The following is a 15,577-nucleotide window of genomic DNA, read 5'->3' on the forward strand; positions in this document are numbered from 1 at the left end:
TATGAGAACAAAGCTTCATGTGTTGGTCTAAAATTTTCTAAATTGCATATAGCAGCACTTGTATGCATCAGATCAACAATATATGATAAGTCCTCCCTTCACAATTGGTTAGGATCAGAAACCAAATATTTTTACTATCTTTTGTTGTGTGGTATATGATTAATTTCTCTACCATAATACACAAAGATATGTTTCCCAAAGATGATTGGGGATTTATGTTAGTTTTTCTAACATTTGAGGGATGGAATAAACAGTTGAAAAATATGCTATATGAATCGAATTATCATGATCCTCACTTAGAAGATAATTCAAGTCGAATGCCAGAAGCATTTGCTGATCCAAAATTAAATATCATATTTCAGTTGCAAATGCTCCTATTAAAATTAAAGTCCCTGAAGGATAGAGTTTACTGTACGCATGAAGCGTGGTAGACCAATCGGTTCCAAAGGTAACAATCCTTGAAAAATAGTAGGAGCTAATGATCAAAATGAGGAGGAAATAAGCTATAGAAGAGCCCACGACATAACATTTCATGAAACTCCCGAAAAAGTTCATGTACTTGAAAATAAAGAAAGTGATGAGATCTCCACAAGTTATGTCGCTTCGGAACTAACACAAATGATCGTCGACGATATATTTAATACAATATAGTGCACAATATTGTAAAAGATTGTGAGGATCGAACTAGCAGTCCAGACACTTGAAGATGTCATACCATTTAGATACAAGTCTTAACCTATATGACTTATTTGGCTAAATCTATATGAAGATCCTTGAAGGATTGAAAATGCCCCAAGCATATAATTTAAAGTCTTGAGAAATGTACTCGATCAAATTATAAAGATCTTTGTACGGTTTAAAGCAATCTGTGTGCGTGTGGTATAATCGCCTCAGTAAATATTTGCTGAAAGAAAGTTACATAAATTATGTTATTTGTCCATGTATTTTTATAAAGAAAATGTCATCAAAATTTGTTACACTTGCTGTTTATGTTGGTGACATAAATCTTACTGGAACTCCGGAAGAGCTCCAAGAGGGTCTTAAAAATACTTTTACATGGACAAAGTGTACCCATTAAGTACACCAACGAATATTCAATCACTTGAAGTGAATAAGGATCTGTTCCAACCTCTAGAAGAGGATGAGGAGCTCCTTGGTCCTGAAATACTCTATCTCGGTGTAGATGGTGCACTTATTTATCATGTTAATGCTAACAAAAGTGGTGCAGATCGTATTGGTAATGCAGATGCAGGTTATTTATCCGATACCCATAAAGCTCGATTTCAAACCGGCAAGCAGGGAGTGCATATGATTGAGATCAGTGATTCATTCGAGAAACATGTGGGTTGGAATGTGATAAAAGACCCACAATATTATACGGAGATAATGTTTCATGCATAGCACTATTAAAGGGAGGATTTATAAAAGGAGATAGAACGAAGAACGTTTCACCAGAATTATTCTACACACAAGATCTTCAGAAAAGTGGTGACATTGATGTGCAACAAATCCGTTCAAGTGATAATCCAACAGATTTATTCACTAAATCTTTGCCAACTTCAACTTTTGAGAAGATGGTATACATGATTGGAATGCGGAGACTCAAATATTTGAAACAAGGTTTTCATCAGGAGGAGTAAAATATGCGATGCACTCTTTTTCCCTTACTAAGGTTTTTTCCCATGGGGTTTTCCTTATAAGGTTTTTAATGAGGCAACTAGCAATGCGTATTACTAAATATGTGTACTCTTTTTTCTTCACTAGGATTTTTTCCCACGTGGTTTTTCCTAGTAAGGTTTTAATGAGACGTATTATCTTTTAATGAACATCCAAGAAAATTTGTTATAAATATATTATATTATGGATGTTCATTTAGTATTCCGTTGTAAATAATCTTCCTGAAGAAGCTTATCCATATGGGACTCCACCGTAAATATGTTTATCTATTTAGTACTCTATTGGAAATAAGCTTCCTGAAGACGCTTATCACTTCAGTACCCGGTTATGGATAATCATTACCCTAGGTAGAAGATTATCCATACCGGGTATAATAAGCTTATCCATTCAGTACTTCGTTATGGATAAACATTGCTTTCAATAGAAGATTATCCATATCTGGTATAGTAGCAGCTTGCAATAGTAGCTTACACATCAGCTTGTAGTAGCAGCTTACACAACAGCTTGTAGTAGCAGCTTACACAACAGCTTGTAGTAGCAGCTTACACAACAGCTTCCTTTCTTCTATAAATAGAAGAGATTTCAGTTCATTATGTACATCAGTTTGAATTCGAATAATATATCAGTTTCTCTCTATACTTGTCTTTACTTTATAGTCTTTATTTTATAAGAAAGAGTACTTTTTAATTAATCCTTTCGTATACATCCTCTGACTCTATATATAATAATGTTATCTCTATGTGCACAAAAGTAAGAAGACAAGAAAACTCATGCTTAAAAGAGAAAGGCTGGCCTGTTATACATGCAGAAAAACACTGCCCGAGAAACATAAATGTGACAAACAACAAATACTCAGTAAAGTTTAAAACAGATGGGATGAAAGGGACAAATTACCTGAAATTTATCTGATAGTTACATAGAAGAACGAAAGAAGCACGTAACAAAGGAAGTAGGGGCGGGCATATATCGGGTAAAATCGATAATCCGAACCGTTAATTCTTTATTGGGTTATCGGTATTGGGTTACTGGGTTAACGGTTCGGTAACGGGTTAAATTTTTTTTTATTGGGTTATCAGTTCGGGCTCGGTTTGCATTTTTGTTATTGGGTAAAAACCGATAACCCAATAAGAATGATGTAATTTACTAATTTACCCTTAAGTATATACTAGGGTTATTTATTTTCCTAATTCCCTCTTCACTCTTCAGTCGTTTGTCTCTCAGTTCTCATTCTTGTTTCTGTCGCAGCCCCCAAGAGTCAAGACGCAAGACTCACCACCAGTTCTCCGCCAGACATCAGTAGATACTGCACAGAAATGGGAGCGTGCTTTTGTTAAGAAACAACAAAAATTGGTAGTTTACACGTTCTGGCAGTTTGATTTCTTTGTTGTATATATTGCAAAAAAATTTAGTTGTTTTATCTTATCGGGTAAACCGATAACGATATATAACCGATTAACCGATAATCGATAACCAATATCTTATCGGTTTGGTTATTGGGTTATGATATTTGTAAACCAATAACCGATAGGCAAAACCGATAATGTTCAAAACCGAACCGAACCGATTGATGCCCACCCCTAAAAGGAAGCAATGGCACTGCTAGAGAGGCAACGTATGTTTAGGTTTTATGAAGAACTGGGATACGTAGAGTTTTGTTTTAAAAAGAAGTATTTTAGGGATAGAATAGTAAATATTTTGGCCAAACCTAAAGAGCTTACAAGCTGAAATTGAGTCCATTACTCAAATGGTCACTCAACTATCCCAAATTATCTCCTAAAGTCACTTTTCTTTTGTTTGTAACAACAAAGTCACTGAACTATGTATATTGCACTCAGAAGGTCACTCAACTAGATTTTCCAAATTTTAGATTGTCAAATACCTATTTCACCCTCTAAATTATAAATATTTATCTTCTTTTTATTTTTTTTAAACTTTTTAATATTATAATTTTTCCTTTTTAATTTACATTATGGACTTACCGATAGAATAAATAAATATTATTTATAAATTAAAAAGATAAAAAGTATTTAAGCACATATATTGATGAAATAATAAAATAATGAGCATAGTAAAAAAATTAATTAGAATAATTTTAGTATTAACAAAAATTCAAAATTTTGTTTATACAATTCAGGATAAAAGAAAGTAAAGGTTGTAAAATATATATTCCATGCACCTAATATAAAAATAATTATTTAAAGAAAGATTTTTTATAATATACATTATATATTCTTGAAATTATGCTCAATTATATTATATATATTCTACGTACGGCTTAACATAGCATATTTTACCCTATACAGATTGTCCCCCTGCTTTCCGGTGACATAACTTTGTGTCGTCGGTAAGTTGGTAGAAACATAATAATATAATTGAGCATAATTTTCAAGAATATATAATGTATATTATAAAAATACCTTTATTTAAATAATTATTTTTATATTACGTGCATAGAATATATATTTTACAACCTTTATTTTCTTTCATTCTGAATTGTGTAAATAATTTTTTGAATTTTTGTTGTTAATACTAAAAAGTTTTAAAAAAATAAAAAGAAGATAAATATTTATAATTTAGAGGGTAAAATAGGTATTTGGCAATCCAAAGTTTGGAAAATTTAGTTGAGTGACCTTCTGAGTGCAATATGCATAGTTCAGTGACTTTGTTGTTACAAACGAAAGAAAAGTGACTTTAGGAGATAATTTTGGATAGTTGAGTGACCATTTGAGTAATTGACTCGCTGAAATTTGATAAGTTGGGGGAGACCAACTTATGGCTTTTGGCTTATTTTTGGCTTATAAGCACTTTACTTATATAAGCACTTTTAATTTTACCAAACGCGTAGATAAGCCAAAAAGTGTTTATAAGCCAGTTTGACCCGCTTATAAGCTCAGCCAAACACCCTCTAATTTACAAATATTAAAGTTTTGACGGTGCTAAACTTATTTCATTTAAGACACTAAACTACCATACGCGTTTAACCAAGTTGAGATAACACTAGGTAAATTCTATTTGACAGCAGGTACTCAATTGGTATTTTGTCTGATAACAGGTACTCATATAGGAGTATTAGTTAAAGTGTGCACAAGTGTTCATAGTTAGTTAAAATGTGCACAAACTAACCAAGAAAACCACAATTAAAGAAAACGTCAAATTCGATTCAAAGACAGCACTACAGATTTATTTTGTCTAAAGTTTGGTGGACAAAATTAGGCATAACTTTGCTAAGAACATCAAATTCAAATAACGGTCAACTTTGTTCCAGTTACTTTTACAACAATCATTTATTTTAGTGAAGCCAAGGTCCATTTTGATGTTTCAAGCACAAAAATGACGGGAATGAAAAGTATTTTGTACACTAGTATATAGAACCCCAGTAACAATACTAGACCTAATAAGTTTCTTTCGCCAATCAAACACAGAAAAATATTGGAGAAAAAAAAATGTTATTATTCAGAAGAGATACTTGACATCTAAGCAAAGCTTGGGAGATAAATTTGATTCAACGCCTGTAAATGCTTTGTTTCTTGTAAATATAAGTTTAATCTGTTTTGATACTGTTTACCAAAAGAGGACACATCTCTACTTGGGATTCTCAAACTTTTAAAGTCACGGGGTACACTAAAATTTGAAAACCCAGGGCAATTACACTTTTGAGGTTCGTCGCATATACCTATTTAGGCATAAGCTGATGAAGACATGACCAAAAATTATAAATATCATGAAAGAATATATTGCAACATCTCTAGTCAACTCCCAACTCCAACAGCCCACACAGGAATGCTCATGTATCATGTGGCACAGCTCTCAGTCTCTATCCATACTGAATCCAGAAACTGCTAATATACCATCACATACTTCATAGGAAAAAGTAAAGGTACACTTTTTAATCTCTGGTATTTGCTGGAGCTTCGTGCGTATATAAACGATAAAGTGAGAATCACATTTACAGCAATTAATATCTTACCCTCATAGAGGTTGCTGATCAAAAATCTAGTCCTCCTCCATAGGAACGTCTGGGATATCAAACCTATCTTCTTCAATTGCTTTATTGATCACAGAAAGAGGACTTGGTAATAGAGAGTTAAGAAAAAATTGTCCAATGATGCAGCAGAAAAATAGTAATAGGAATATCCAACAAGTGAACCTTAGCAAGATGAATCTACATCTAATATTTTATTTCAGTCGTAAAGAACCTTAGGAAATAAACCTGTTAAAATGCATACAACTTGCAAAAAGCAACTGGCTTCAAAGATGCACAAAACTTACAAACAGAAGATAGCACCTTGCTATGTGCTATGCATGACAACCTACCATGCCTGCCTACCACAGATTCCTTTCACAGCTTCTGAAAAATGGAGTGGGTTTTGGTTTGTTTTTTTTTGGGGTGGGGGGGGGGGGGGGGATAACAAAAGGGTACATTGATCTTTCCTTGTCAGTGTTTCACCTAATTAATGTCTGAGGGGAACCATTAGTGATTATCCCATCAATGCAGATATGCACACTCACAGATATCCCTAAAGCGCAAATTTACTGATATAGCAGAACTGAAGCATACACTATCGAAGAAGATTTAAAGACTTTTTGTATCGTCCACAGTTTTTTACAACATTAAGAACCCCTCTATGATATGGAAATAGCAGGTGACAGCACAAATAAACCAAATTAAGCTCAAGCAGATACGTAACTGAAAGATTAAAACCATCAATGAGAGGATATCAATTGACATAGCATCATCCTCCTTTTCCCCCCGACTTCTGCTCTTATCAATTTCCCTCAATATGTCGGGTGTAATCTGCATCGAAGGCACAAACATAACTTGAATGTTTGCTTGCAGCAACAAAAAACAGAATCAACAAAAATAAAACCCAAAAGCATACCAGTCTATGTCTTTGCCTTTCAACAAGTGCTCTTATGTTAGCTTTGTCCTCTTTCCTCAACTCAGTTTTGTACCTGTAACGATTTTTGCCCACATAGTATAAACAACATTCAGAAATTTCATCTCTTCAAAAGTTATCATGTTCTTTGGACAAAATGACAAGAATGCAAAAAAGAAAGAACCCAATACTGAGGCAAGATAAAGGTTACTAGTAAAGTACTATTGATAGAAAAGGGCATACATCACCAGAACAAGTGACAGCAAACTTGTCAACCTCAAATATACTTAAGTCATGCAGTGTCAGCCATACGCAATAGGAAAGTAGACATAAGAAATAAGCAAGATGTTAAATCTGTTCATTAACATAAATGATGTTGCTGCTACTCGTCATTTTATAGCCCTTTTTATTTTTGTTGATAAATTCATTATGATATCTTTACATAGGAGTTTCAATCCTTGCGGACAATGGCAAAAAAATTCAAAGCAAGTATGATAATCCTGGTACTTGAGAGAAAAGACAAAATACTTATTAGAAGGCGAGACGTGTAAATGAGTCTAACAGGTAGCTTATCAATGGATTAAGTATGACATGTAACCTTAAAGCTTTATTACCATTTTAATATATTGCCACCATGAAGAGGAAGAAATACCACAAGAAATGACAGGGTGAAACTAACCTCTGCACAAATACAAGAAGTGACAGGTGCCAGATCACAGGCATGACTCTTGTTTCATCAAAGAAGCCCATGAAGTGTGATACCATGGCATCAAGTACACGATAGGGCAAAGCATATTTCTTCTCAATTAGTAACTTGATAAAATAACTGCAGCAAAAAGCAAGAAAAAAATTGATTAGACTAAATGTCGTGGAAAAAGAACTCTTAGAGGGAATACTACATTGGCATGAGCCTACACAACTTGCATGATTGAAATTATCCTGATACTTAAAATCCATCCATATAATTTAGCTCCCCTTGATCTCAATAAAAGCAACTATTTCCTGTAGGTCCATCCCTAAAAACTTGACATCTTTGTTTAAATACAGATTTTTTCCCCAAGAATGCAGACTGAAAAAAAAGGGCAGCCCGGTGCACTAAGCTCCCGCTATGCGCGGGGTCCAGGGAAGGGCCGGACCACAATGGTTTATTGTACGCAGCCATACCCTACATTTTTGGTGAATAGGCCCTTGTGGTCCGGCCCTTCCCCAAGAATGCAGACTAATATAAACTAATGCTACTTTATAGTAACCAGTATAAATCTGCTATGGATTACTATTTCACAAAAAATATTGCTACTTTATATTACTACAAATTTAATGTTACACAAACTATTCAAACTTTTTCACATTAACTATTATTATAAGCATTTATCTACCAAAATTGAACCTGATAGTCTATTCAAACATATATTTTTATTTTTAGATCAAACTAGTCCAAATTTATTGAAAGAGGGAGTTGGCAACAGATATTGTTTCACTATTTAACCATATCAATATGGAGAGATTACTTTTTTCCATAAGACTATTTCAAAAATTCCTATCATCATTTTTTTTAAAATTATTTCCTTACAACAACAACAACAACAACAACCCAGTAAAATCCCACTTTGAGATTATTTCCTTAATGAAGTGAATAAGATCAAACAATACACCAACAAGTCACCATTCTCGCTACTTTAATACTATCATTCAGACAACCATAACATGTTATGCTTATCTCAATTAACTCAGTTTGTCTGTCATACACAAACTAAACTGGGTCTGTCATACACAAACTAAACTGTCTTAGGCAACCCCAAAAAAAAAACTTTTTTCCTATCTACAATAGTAGTATACAATTTTTTTTTTGATGACCGAGAAATCCGTCTGGGGCTGATCCTTTGGACCAACCGCAGCCTTCGAAACTCGGTGGATAATGGGCCCGCCCCTCTACCCTTCTCCACTTAAATACCAGGCTTTGCTTTGCATAGTGTGGGGGCTTGAACCTGTGACCTAAGACACAAATCCACCACCCTTTGCCACTTGAGCTAGGCCCTGGAGGCAAGTATACAATTTTATGGGTAACCAAAAGGAAAAAGTTCAAAACAATAAAAACTTTCAAAAATAGAGACATAAAATTCACCAGTTATTCCCATGTGAAGCATGTGCTATCGTCTAGTACCAACCTTAACAACGCAATAACTAAGATTATTCCATCATTGCAGGATTGTATACACATATAAGAAAGGAAGATGTCTCGAAATCTTCAAAATTAACTGTGATAAGCAACCGTTTTATTTATGCATGCACAGAAATTTATCATGATTGAATATTCAGATGTCATGCTGCAAGACATCTTTAGATAAACAAGAATCTATTCCTAAAACCTCCTCTCTTTTTTCTCCCTTTTTTTGCATAGCCATGTGGTAGGAATCGACCGATCAAGTGATGATATACTGAGAAACAATTTTAGCTTCCATGTATAAGATCAGCAAAATGCTTAGCAAATATGAATACCATGAGATCATAACAGTAGCTATTACTGAAAGGACCAAAAAGAAAAACATTGAAAACTGTAAGGTAACATGAGGTAAGGAAGTACAACACGTAGAATACCTTGTTGTGCCACAATACTCCATCTCTGCAAGCTTCAGCAGTGCCACACTGCATTCCAAAAAGATATAAAGTTAAAGACTTCTCCAAGAATGAGGTATTACAGTCACAATAGCAATAGCTTGATAATAACTGTGCTCACTTGCAAAACATGAAAGAACATGCAACAAGAAAAAAAAGTTTTAGAAGTTAGGAACTCTTTCTGTCCATAATCTTGTCCTGAGCTGAATTTGGTTATTGAATTACTAAGTGTATCTAACATTTTGGAACTAAAACTTGCCGATTTAATAGTATTTCTATCCTACTTAACATGCACCTACCCTTATTTTCTTCTTTTGACGAATTGAAGTAATTTCACTCCAAAAAGCCAGTCAAATTGACCACCATCCAAGTCAAATAATAGAACTAAAGTGGGATGGAAGCCGTACACAACTTGCAATGATCTTGTTTTTGTATTCATTCAAGGCTTGTTTTGTGCCGGAAAGACAGTTTTTAGCCATGATACAGGAAAGTATAAATAGTTTACAAACCTAGCAGCTTCAATATTAACAAGCAATTTGTAGGTGTATGTACTACAACTATTAGGACGAAAGGACAACACTATCAGGGAAAGTGCAAAGACTTGTAGCAGATACTTGTTGCTTGACTTCTTTATTAGTACTTGATTGAATTTCAGTTTCTTGCATATTGAACTGAATACATTTCTTCCAGATTGCTTGTCACCCCAATCATCATAAAACAAACAGGTAAAAAAACAAACAGTTACTACATAACTATGTCAGCCATATAAATGGTGAAGGGTGAGAACGATAAGCGAAATTCTCAATGGTTCTCACAAAAGTATAGGTAGACCCCCAGCAGAACTATGAGAATCTCACTGTATAACAATGATGACAACATCTTCTTTTGAAGCCCTAAAAACGCACAGGTCACTGTTATCATTATAAACATTTCCAGCAGCCATACCTAGCATGAAGATGTGGAATGGAAACCTTCTCAATAACACTGCCGAAGATGACAGCCTCCCGCAAGGTGCATGTCCTTGACTGGATCAGAAAATAGGCATTTCAGAAAGCACAGGATAAGCATCATACAGATATATACAAAGAGATACTACAGAGGATAGAACCATATTAAATGCACTTGTCCTGACAATGTGAAAAGCACATCAGAGTATCTGAGAACACTAATCTTAACATCAGACACTCTAAGTGACATCTTAATGCATGATGGCCATGAGACAAGAGACTACTATACATGCTATTACCAATCTGCCAGGTAAACCAACAACATTTGTGATCAGAGCACGATGTTCACTTAGGCAATGATATACTTGCAATGAGATTAAAATATTTAATGGGAAAATATTACTGACAACCAATGTGGGGAATCAGAAGTATAAAGAGAAGATGTTGGGGTTTAATGCTCGAATTCAAATTCAACACAGACAGGACTTTCAACATTCATGAAGAAGCACGTATGGACAAATTGCATAAGAAATACAGAAATTGTGAATACCAACTTTGCGAAGACTAAATTTATATAGTTTACAGAGAGGGAGAATGTTCAGACTTACTATAGGACGTAGGTGCACAATTCACAATGCAACCGAACTCACAAGCCTAAGACACGAAAGTGACAGATAAATAAATGTATACTACACAGAAAGCTGATACAAAATGCATAAATCTATATAACCTCAAGTGTACAACTTCTGTTGATGGCAAAAAAATCTATATACGAAGAAGGAAGGCAAATTCTCAAGTAACTCCCGGTAAACAACAAAACTCTCAGCACCCATGTATCGGCAGATATCACGAAGTTTTTCAGAGCAGTAATAAATTATCAGTAAAGTAGAGAAGTAGATAAAGGGAGAAACCACTACCCACTCTTCAATATCCCTGTGTCACGACCTTTACTGTAAAGCATGTCACTTAAACAATCTAGAGAATATAGCTAATCAAAACAATGTTATTTTCTACAGAAGAAATTGAAAACTTTGGATATAATTGCAATTCTCCAATCAGTTTAAAGAATTCTTTCACAATGGTTATATACCTCACATAAAGGAAACAAGATTCCCTTATTGAAGGCAGCAGGCTTATAAAGAGATTTCTTCAGAGATTGATACAGAGCAAAATGCAATCTCTTATTCTTGCGAATATCATCTCTAACTCGTGGTAGTAAGACAAACTTGTAGAAGCGCTCTGCCTTCTTGACACCCAAATTTGAAGCAAATATTCTTGTGGCTTGGTACATTGCATTTGGTGACCATTTCTCAGGCTCTGTTAAATATAGAACGTCTTCCCAATATTGTAACGAAGGAATGTGTTTGAACGCTTTAGGCATCTTTCCTGAAGTGTATTTGCTAAGATGCTTCCCAACACTGCATAACAAGCACCACCAGACAGCCAGGGTTATTAATGCTAAGTTTGCATATAAAGAACTGATAACTAAGGACCATGAAATCGAACATACCCTTTGTACAACTCAATGATCGAGTCATCCAGTTTGGGCATTGGTTGCACTTCTACAAACAAACTATGTCAGCTATCATCATCATGATGGCATCAAATTGCTTCTTTTTTTTTAATAATGAATGCAATTAAATCTTGGCTTGCTCGTGAACAATCAAAAGAAGTCAACTATTGGAGATAGTTATTTTCCGTTCTAAAGTGAATGAGAATAAAACCTGAAGAAACTTGTGCATCTTTTTCCTTGAGCTTTCCGATAATGATGTCAGCCAATGTGAGCTCGGGGTGATTATCTGCAGACAGAAAGGCCTCCACTAGCCTCACCTCCTCTTCATTAACTTGATCCTGTAACACAAAAAGAAAATAGAAAACATAAGGTCATTTAGTATTGTACACTAATACCAGGAGAAGCTAAGAAAAAGAAGTGAGTTAACTATTATTTACATTTGAAATTTTTCTTGGTAGATATCAGTTAAAATTCAGCTTACTGTATTAAACAGATAAAATGCTCCTGTTGTAGCTAGAAATGAGTTTAAGAAATAATGAGAAGTCATCACAGGAGTAATTTGTAGTTCTCTATTGCTTTATCCTTAGAAGTAAATCCACCCAAAAAGCTGCTGCCAACCTACCCCAGAATGCCCAGCCTATCTTAGTATAATCAATAATGTCACATAAGACTCCAAACAAATTGGGGTCTGCTGTATGAATGTTCTCTGACCACAAGTTAGGGTCGGCTATATGAATCCTCACCGACCATGTTACTCCATTTAACTTCACATGCAAACATTATGTAAACAATCATTTGCAACCAGATATAGAAAAAAAAATTGAAGTTCATATAGGCATTGTAATAACACGATACATAAGATAATTACTACATTTATCAACCATGTAAGCAAGCATTAAGCTAAAAAATTTAAGAGGGGTTACCTCCAAATCACCAAATTGGCTTTGGGTCTCGTTGAACCCACCAAAATTATCAATGTCGTCATCGTCTTCCTCCTCTACAGGTTTAGTTGCAACAACATCCTCATCGAAAACTAGAGCGTTAGGATTTCTCTCTCGAGTCTCCTCTTCATCTACCTCCTTCTGCTGAAGTAATGCCTCCTTCAATATTTTTGAGCTCATGCTAAACGATATAACCTGTCAACACAAAAATAATCAGCAATTTACCAATCACCACGTGCCGTAATACCAGACCAACTACTTCGTCTAAATTAACTTAATTAAAAAAAAAAAAAAAGGTTTTACCTGTTGTTGCTGCTGGTGGGATTTAGGAGCTTTGAAGCGTTTTTTAGAGGAGGCTTTGGATTTGGAATCATCATCTTCAAGAAAGGGTTCTGGATTTGTGAGTCGTTCTCTCTTCTTCCCCATTTTTGCTTTGCTGTGCTTAAACCTTCGTATCTGCGTGTGTTTTAGGGCTACACTACTTTGCGCCAACGTCTAATAATCCTTTATATATGACGCTGTTTTTTCCTTTATCATTTTTTCTCTACATAAAATTTTTAAAAACTATTTAAATACTAGCCAGTTTTGACAAATTTTAGATTGGCTCCGGCTACTTCTTCTACTTTCCAGACCTTCGAGCCTAAAGTCTTAAATTGTCATAGTCTGTCCGTAAAACGGTATAGTTGAATTTGTAATATGATTTATAGATAAGCGAAGTGATTTATAGATAAGCGGAATGATACTCTTACAACGATAAAGAAATAAAACTAAAATCAAGATATAGCGATCAAAATTAAAGAAAATAACAAGCCTTATTCTGAACTCAGCCTTTCCGAGAGCAAAAATACAAATAAGTGGTGAAACAATTAAATTGAGAGCTAAATAGTGAAGTATGAGAGCAAAATAGTAAATCTTTTGTGTAAAGAGTATTTTGTGTACATATAATGGTTGTTAACCCTACTATTTATAGTTCGACCTAGGGAAACAAGATATTAGGATCAAACTCCTCTTTAAATGATAATAACTGGCCATTAATGAGTGTGCTTGAATGCCAATATTCTCTGTAACGGCTACTCATTTAACGCCAGCAAATATTCCCTCATTGAATATTGTCCGATGGGAAATCTTTGAACTTCTATCTATCGTTGATTATGTTCCTTTCGGAATTCATCTGGTACCGGACATACATGCCGCATTCGATACTAATTGTTTCCTAACTCACCTTTTGTCTATCTTCGGGTCCACATATCATCTTACCATTCGGCTATTTGTTATCAACCAATTTTACCCATTACAGATAGTCCTTTTACTTTCCGATGGCGCAACTTAGTGTTACCGGAAAGTAGGTGAAGATTCTTTACTTGGAGGGAAAGTTCCTGAACAGTCTCTAACATTTGAAAGGACGCAGACTTTCTCGCATTTAATAACCCGAACATGTGCTACCTCAGGATACAACAAATATTTATTTTCGAGGTAATCATGACCATGATTTTTGTCGTCTATAACTTTTCTACTACTCATCCTTGTTACTTCTTTACTCCCACAATTTTCATAAGTCTTTCTTCTTCTCTGCATCTACTTAGAAAACTTTATCAACCTTTAACTTTCTTAGTAAGAACTCTTCCTTTTACATACCTCTTACCACCATGTCTTTATATACTGCTTCCTTCGGTAATACCGATATTTTCTTTGGTGGAGGCCCGAAGAAAAACAAAGACGAGAAGGTTGACGTTAAGTTTGAACCTTCAACTGTTAGCACTACAATACCCTTTCAACTCAGCACTACAAATGACCTTCAAGTAAAAGCTCCTTCCGCATCTTCTCAAGGCCATCGGATTTGGCCAGTTCGCAAGTTTCCCTCATCCATTCGTCCTTCTAGTGTCACAACTGTGAAGGAAGACTGTAACTGCCCCAATCTCGAAATCCTCGGCCCATATATGGTAGAGCGAGTAACCTATTCCAAGGAAGGGTTTATGTATGTCTATATGTATTCCTTTACCTTGGGTCAGTTCTCTTTGGGTCGAGTTAAGGGCTCGACCCAATAATTTTGGAGTTTTCCACCAATACTAGGTCTACTTAGCATAAGTGGGCCCATCTATATGGTAAACGATGGCCTGCCTTAGTCAAATGTTCATCGAGATCGGAGAAACCGTGACTCTTGCACACATAATGAACTTTTACGCTCCCAAGATTTTCCGTAGGGGAGTAATAAACTTCAGCAAGCGTGGTCACCATGCTCTCTTCACCAGTGTAAACAATGACAACAGCCATATATGGATGGAACGGTTCGTCATTATTTCTCCTAGGGTCATCATCCCGGTCACAATTCTAGCCTTTCCCGAGTTGTGGAACCTTTTTCGTAAGTTTTCGATTTTTCACTTTCTTTCTTCATAAAAAGGTCGTTGCTGATTCTTAATTTCCTTTGTCTCAGCTATCAGATGTGAACCGCCACGAGTTTAAGACCTAGACCAATGAATTCAGAAAATTCTGGATATAATAACTCCAGAATCCCGGCGGTGGAAAGAGACGGCTCTCAAATACGGGTGGAAGGCCCAAAACCATGGTAACCAAGTCCCTCTTTCTTTTATCTTTGAATGAACACAGGAAATTTCATGAATAAGTTGCTAACTCAGTTGTTACTTGATACAACTTCTGAGGGGCTCTGTCGTCTGCCCCGAAGTCGATGCTTTAGAGGACCCCGAAGAGTATAGGAGGGTGCTGCAAAATGTCTTTGCTCGAAGTAGAGCTCGTAGATCTTCCCAAGTCTCCGGTGAAGGTGTCTCCTCTCAGAGTCCACAGTCCAAGAACAAGAAACCGAAGAGAAGACACTCTTCCTCAGTTGGGACTCAAGATAAAAGGGCAAAGAAAATGTCATTCAAGCCGGCCACAATGGTCCTCGTTGACGAAGGGGAAGCTAGTGATGGAGAGGCTTCCCTTTAAAAGAGAAAAGGTTCTTCATCAGCTCAACCAGATGCTCAACGAGGGGTGCTTCAAAGCCCAACTCTAGAA

The 15,577-nt window shown here is 35.5% G+C and overlaps 1 protein-coding gene across 3 annotated transcripts; it reads right to left on the minus strand.

The window, feature by feature from the left end:
- Positions 1–5,151: 5,151 nt before the first annotated feature.
- LOC107807361 (bystin) lies at positions 5,152–13,060 on the minus strand. Of its 3 annotated transcripts, none has more exons than XM_016631720.2 (12): positions 12,872–13,060; positions 12,551–12,763; positions 11,839–11,965; positions 11,625–11,676; positions 11,205–11,532; positions 10,113–10,192; positions 9,150–9,197; positions 7,234–7,380; positions 6,558–6,630; positions 6,397–6,472; positions 5,645–5,747; positions 5,152–5,534 (listed from the first exon to the last, which is right to left on the minus strand). In XM_016631720.2, exons 1-11 carry the CDS (start codon positions 12,992–12,994, stop codon positions 5,671–5,673), a joined length of 1,344 nt encoding a protein of 447 aa, XP_016487206.2. In that variant the 5' UTR covers positions 12,995–13,060; the 3' UTR covers positions 5,152–5,534; positions 5,645–5,670. The 3 variants fall into 3 exon arrangements, with proteins under 3 accessions (XP_016487206.2, XP_016487205.2, XP_016487204.2); XM_016631719.2 differs by having other exon boundaries at positions 5,645–5,750; positions 11,625–11,673; positions 12,872–13,059; XM_016631718.2 differs by having other exon boundaries at positions 5,645–5,750; positions 12,872–13,059.
- Between the last annotated feature and the right edge of the window lie 2,517 nt (positions 13,061–15,577).

This window comes from Nicotiana tabacum, chromosome 10, assembly GCF_000715075.1.
Source record: "Nicotiana tabacum cultivar K326 chromosome 10, ASM71507v2, whole genome shotgun sequence".
Taxonomy (NCBI): Eukaryota; Viridiplantae; Streptophyta; class Magnoliopsida; order Solanales; family Solanaceae; genus Nicotiana; species Nicotiana tabacum.

Bases quoted from the DNA above. Each gene is read 5' to 3' on its own strand.
- LOC107807361 (XM_016631718.2), bottom strand. From the start codon at position 12,994: ATGGGGAAGAAGAGAGAACGACTCACAAATCCAGAACCCTTTCTTGAA. The intron at 7,381-9,149 runs GTATTCTACGTG...TTTTTGCTGCAG, and splicing joins GAGTATTGTGGCACAACAAG to TTATTTTATCAAGTTACTAA. The intron at 5,751-6,396 runs ATATCCTCTCAT...ACTCTCTATTAC, and splicing joins GGATGATGCTATGTCAATTG to CAAGTCCTCTTTCTGTGATC.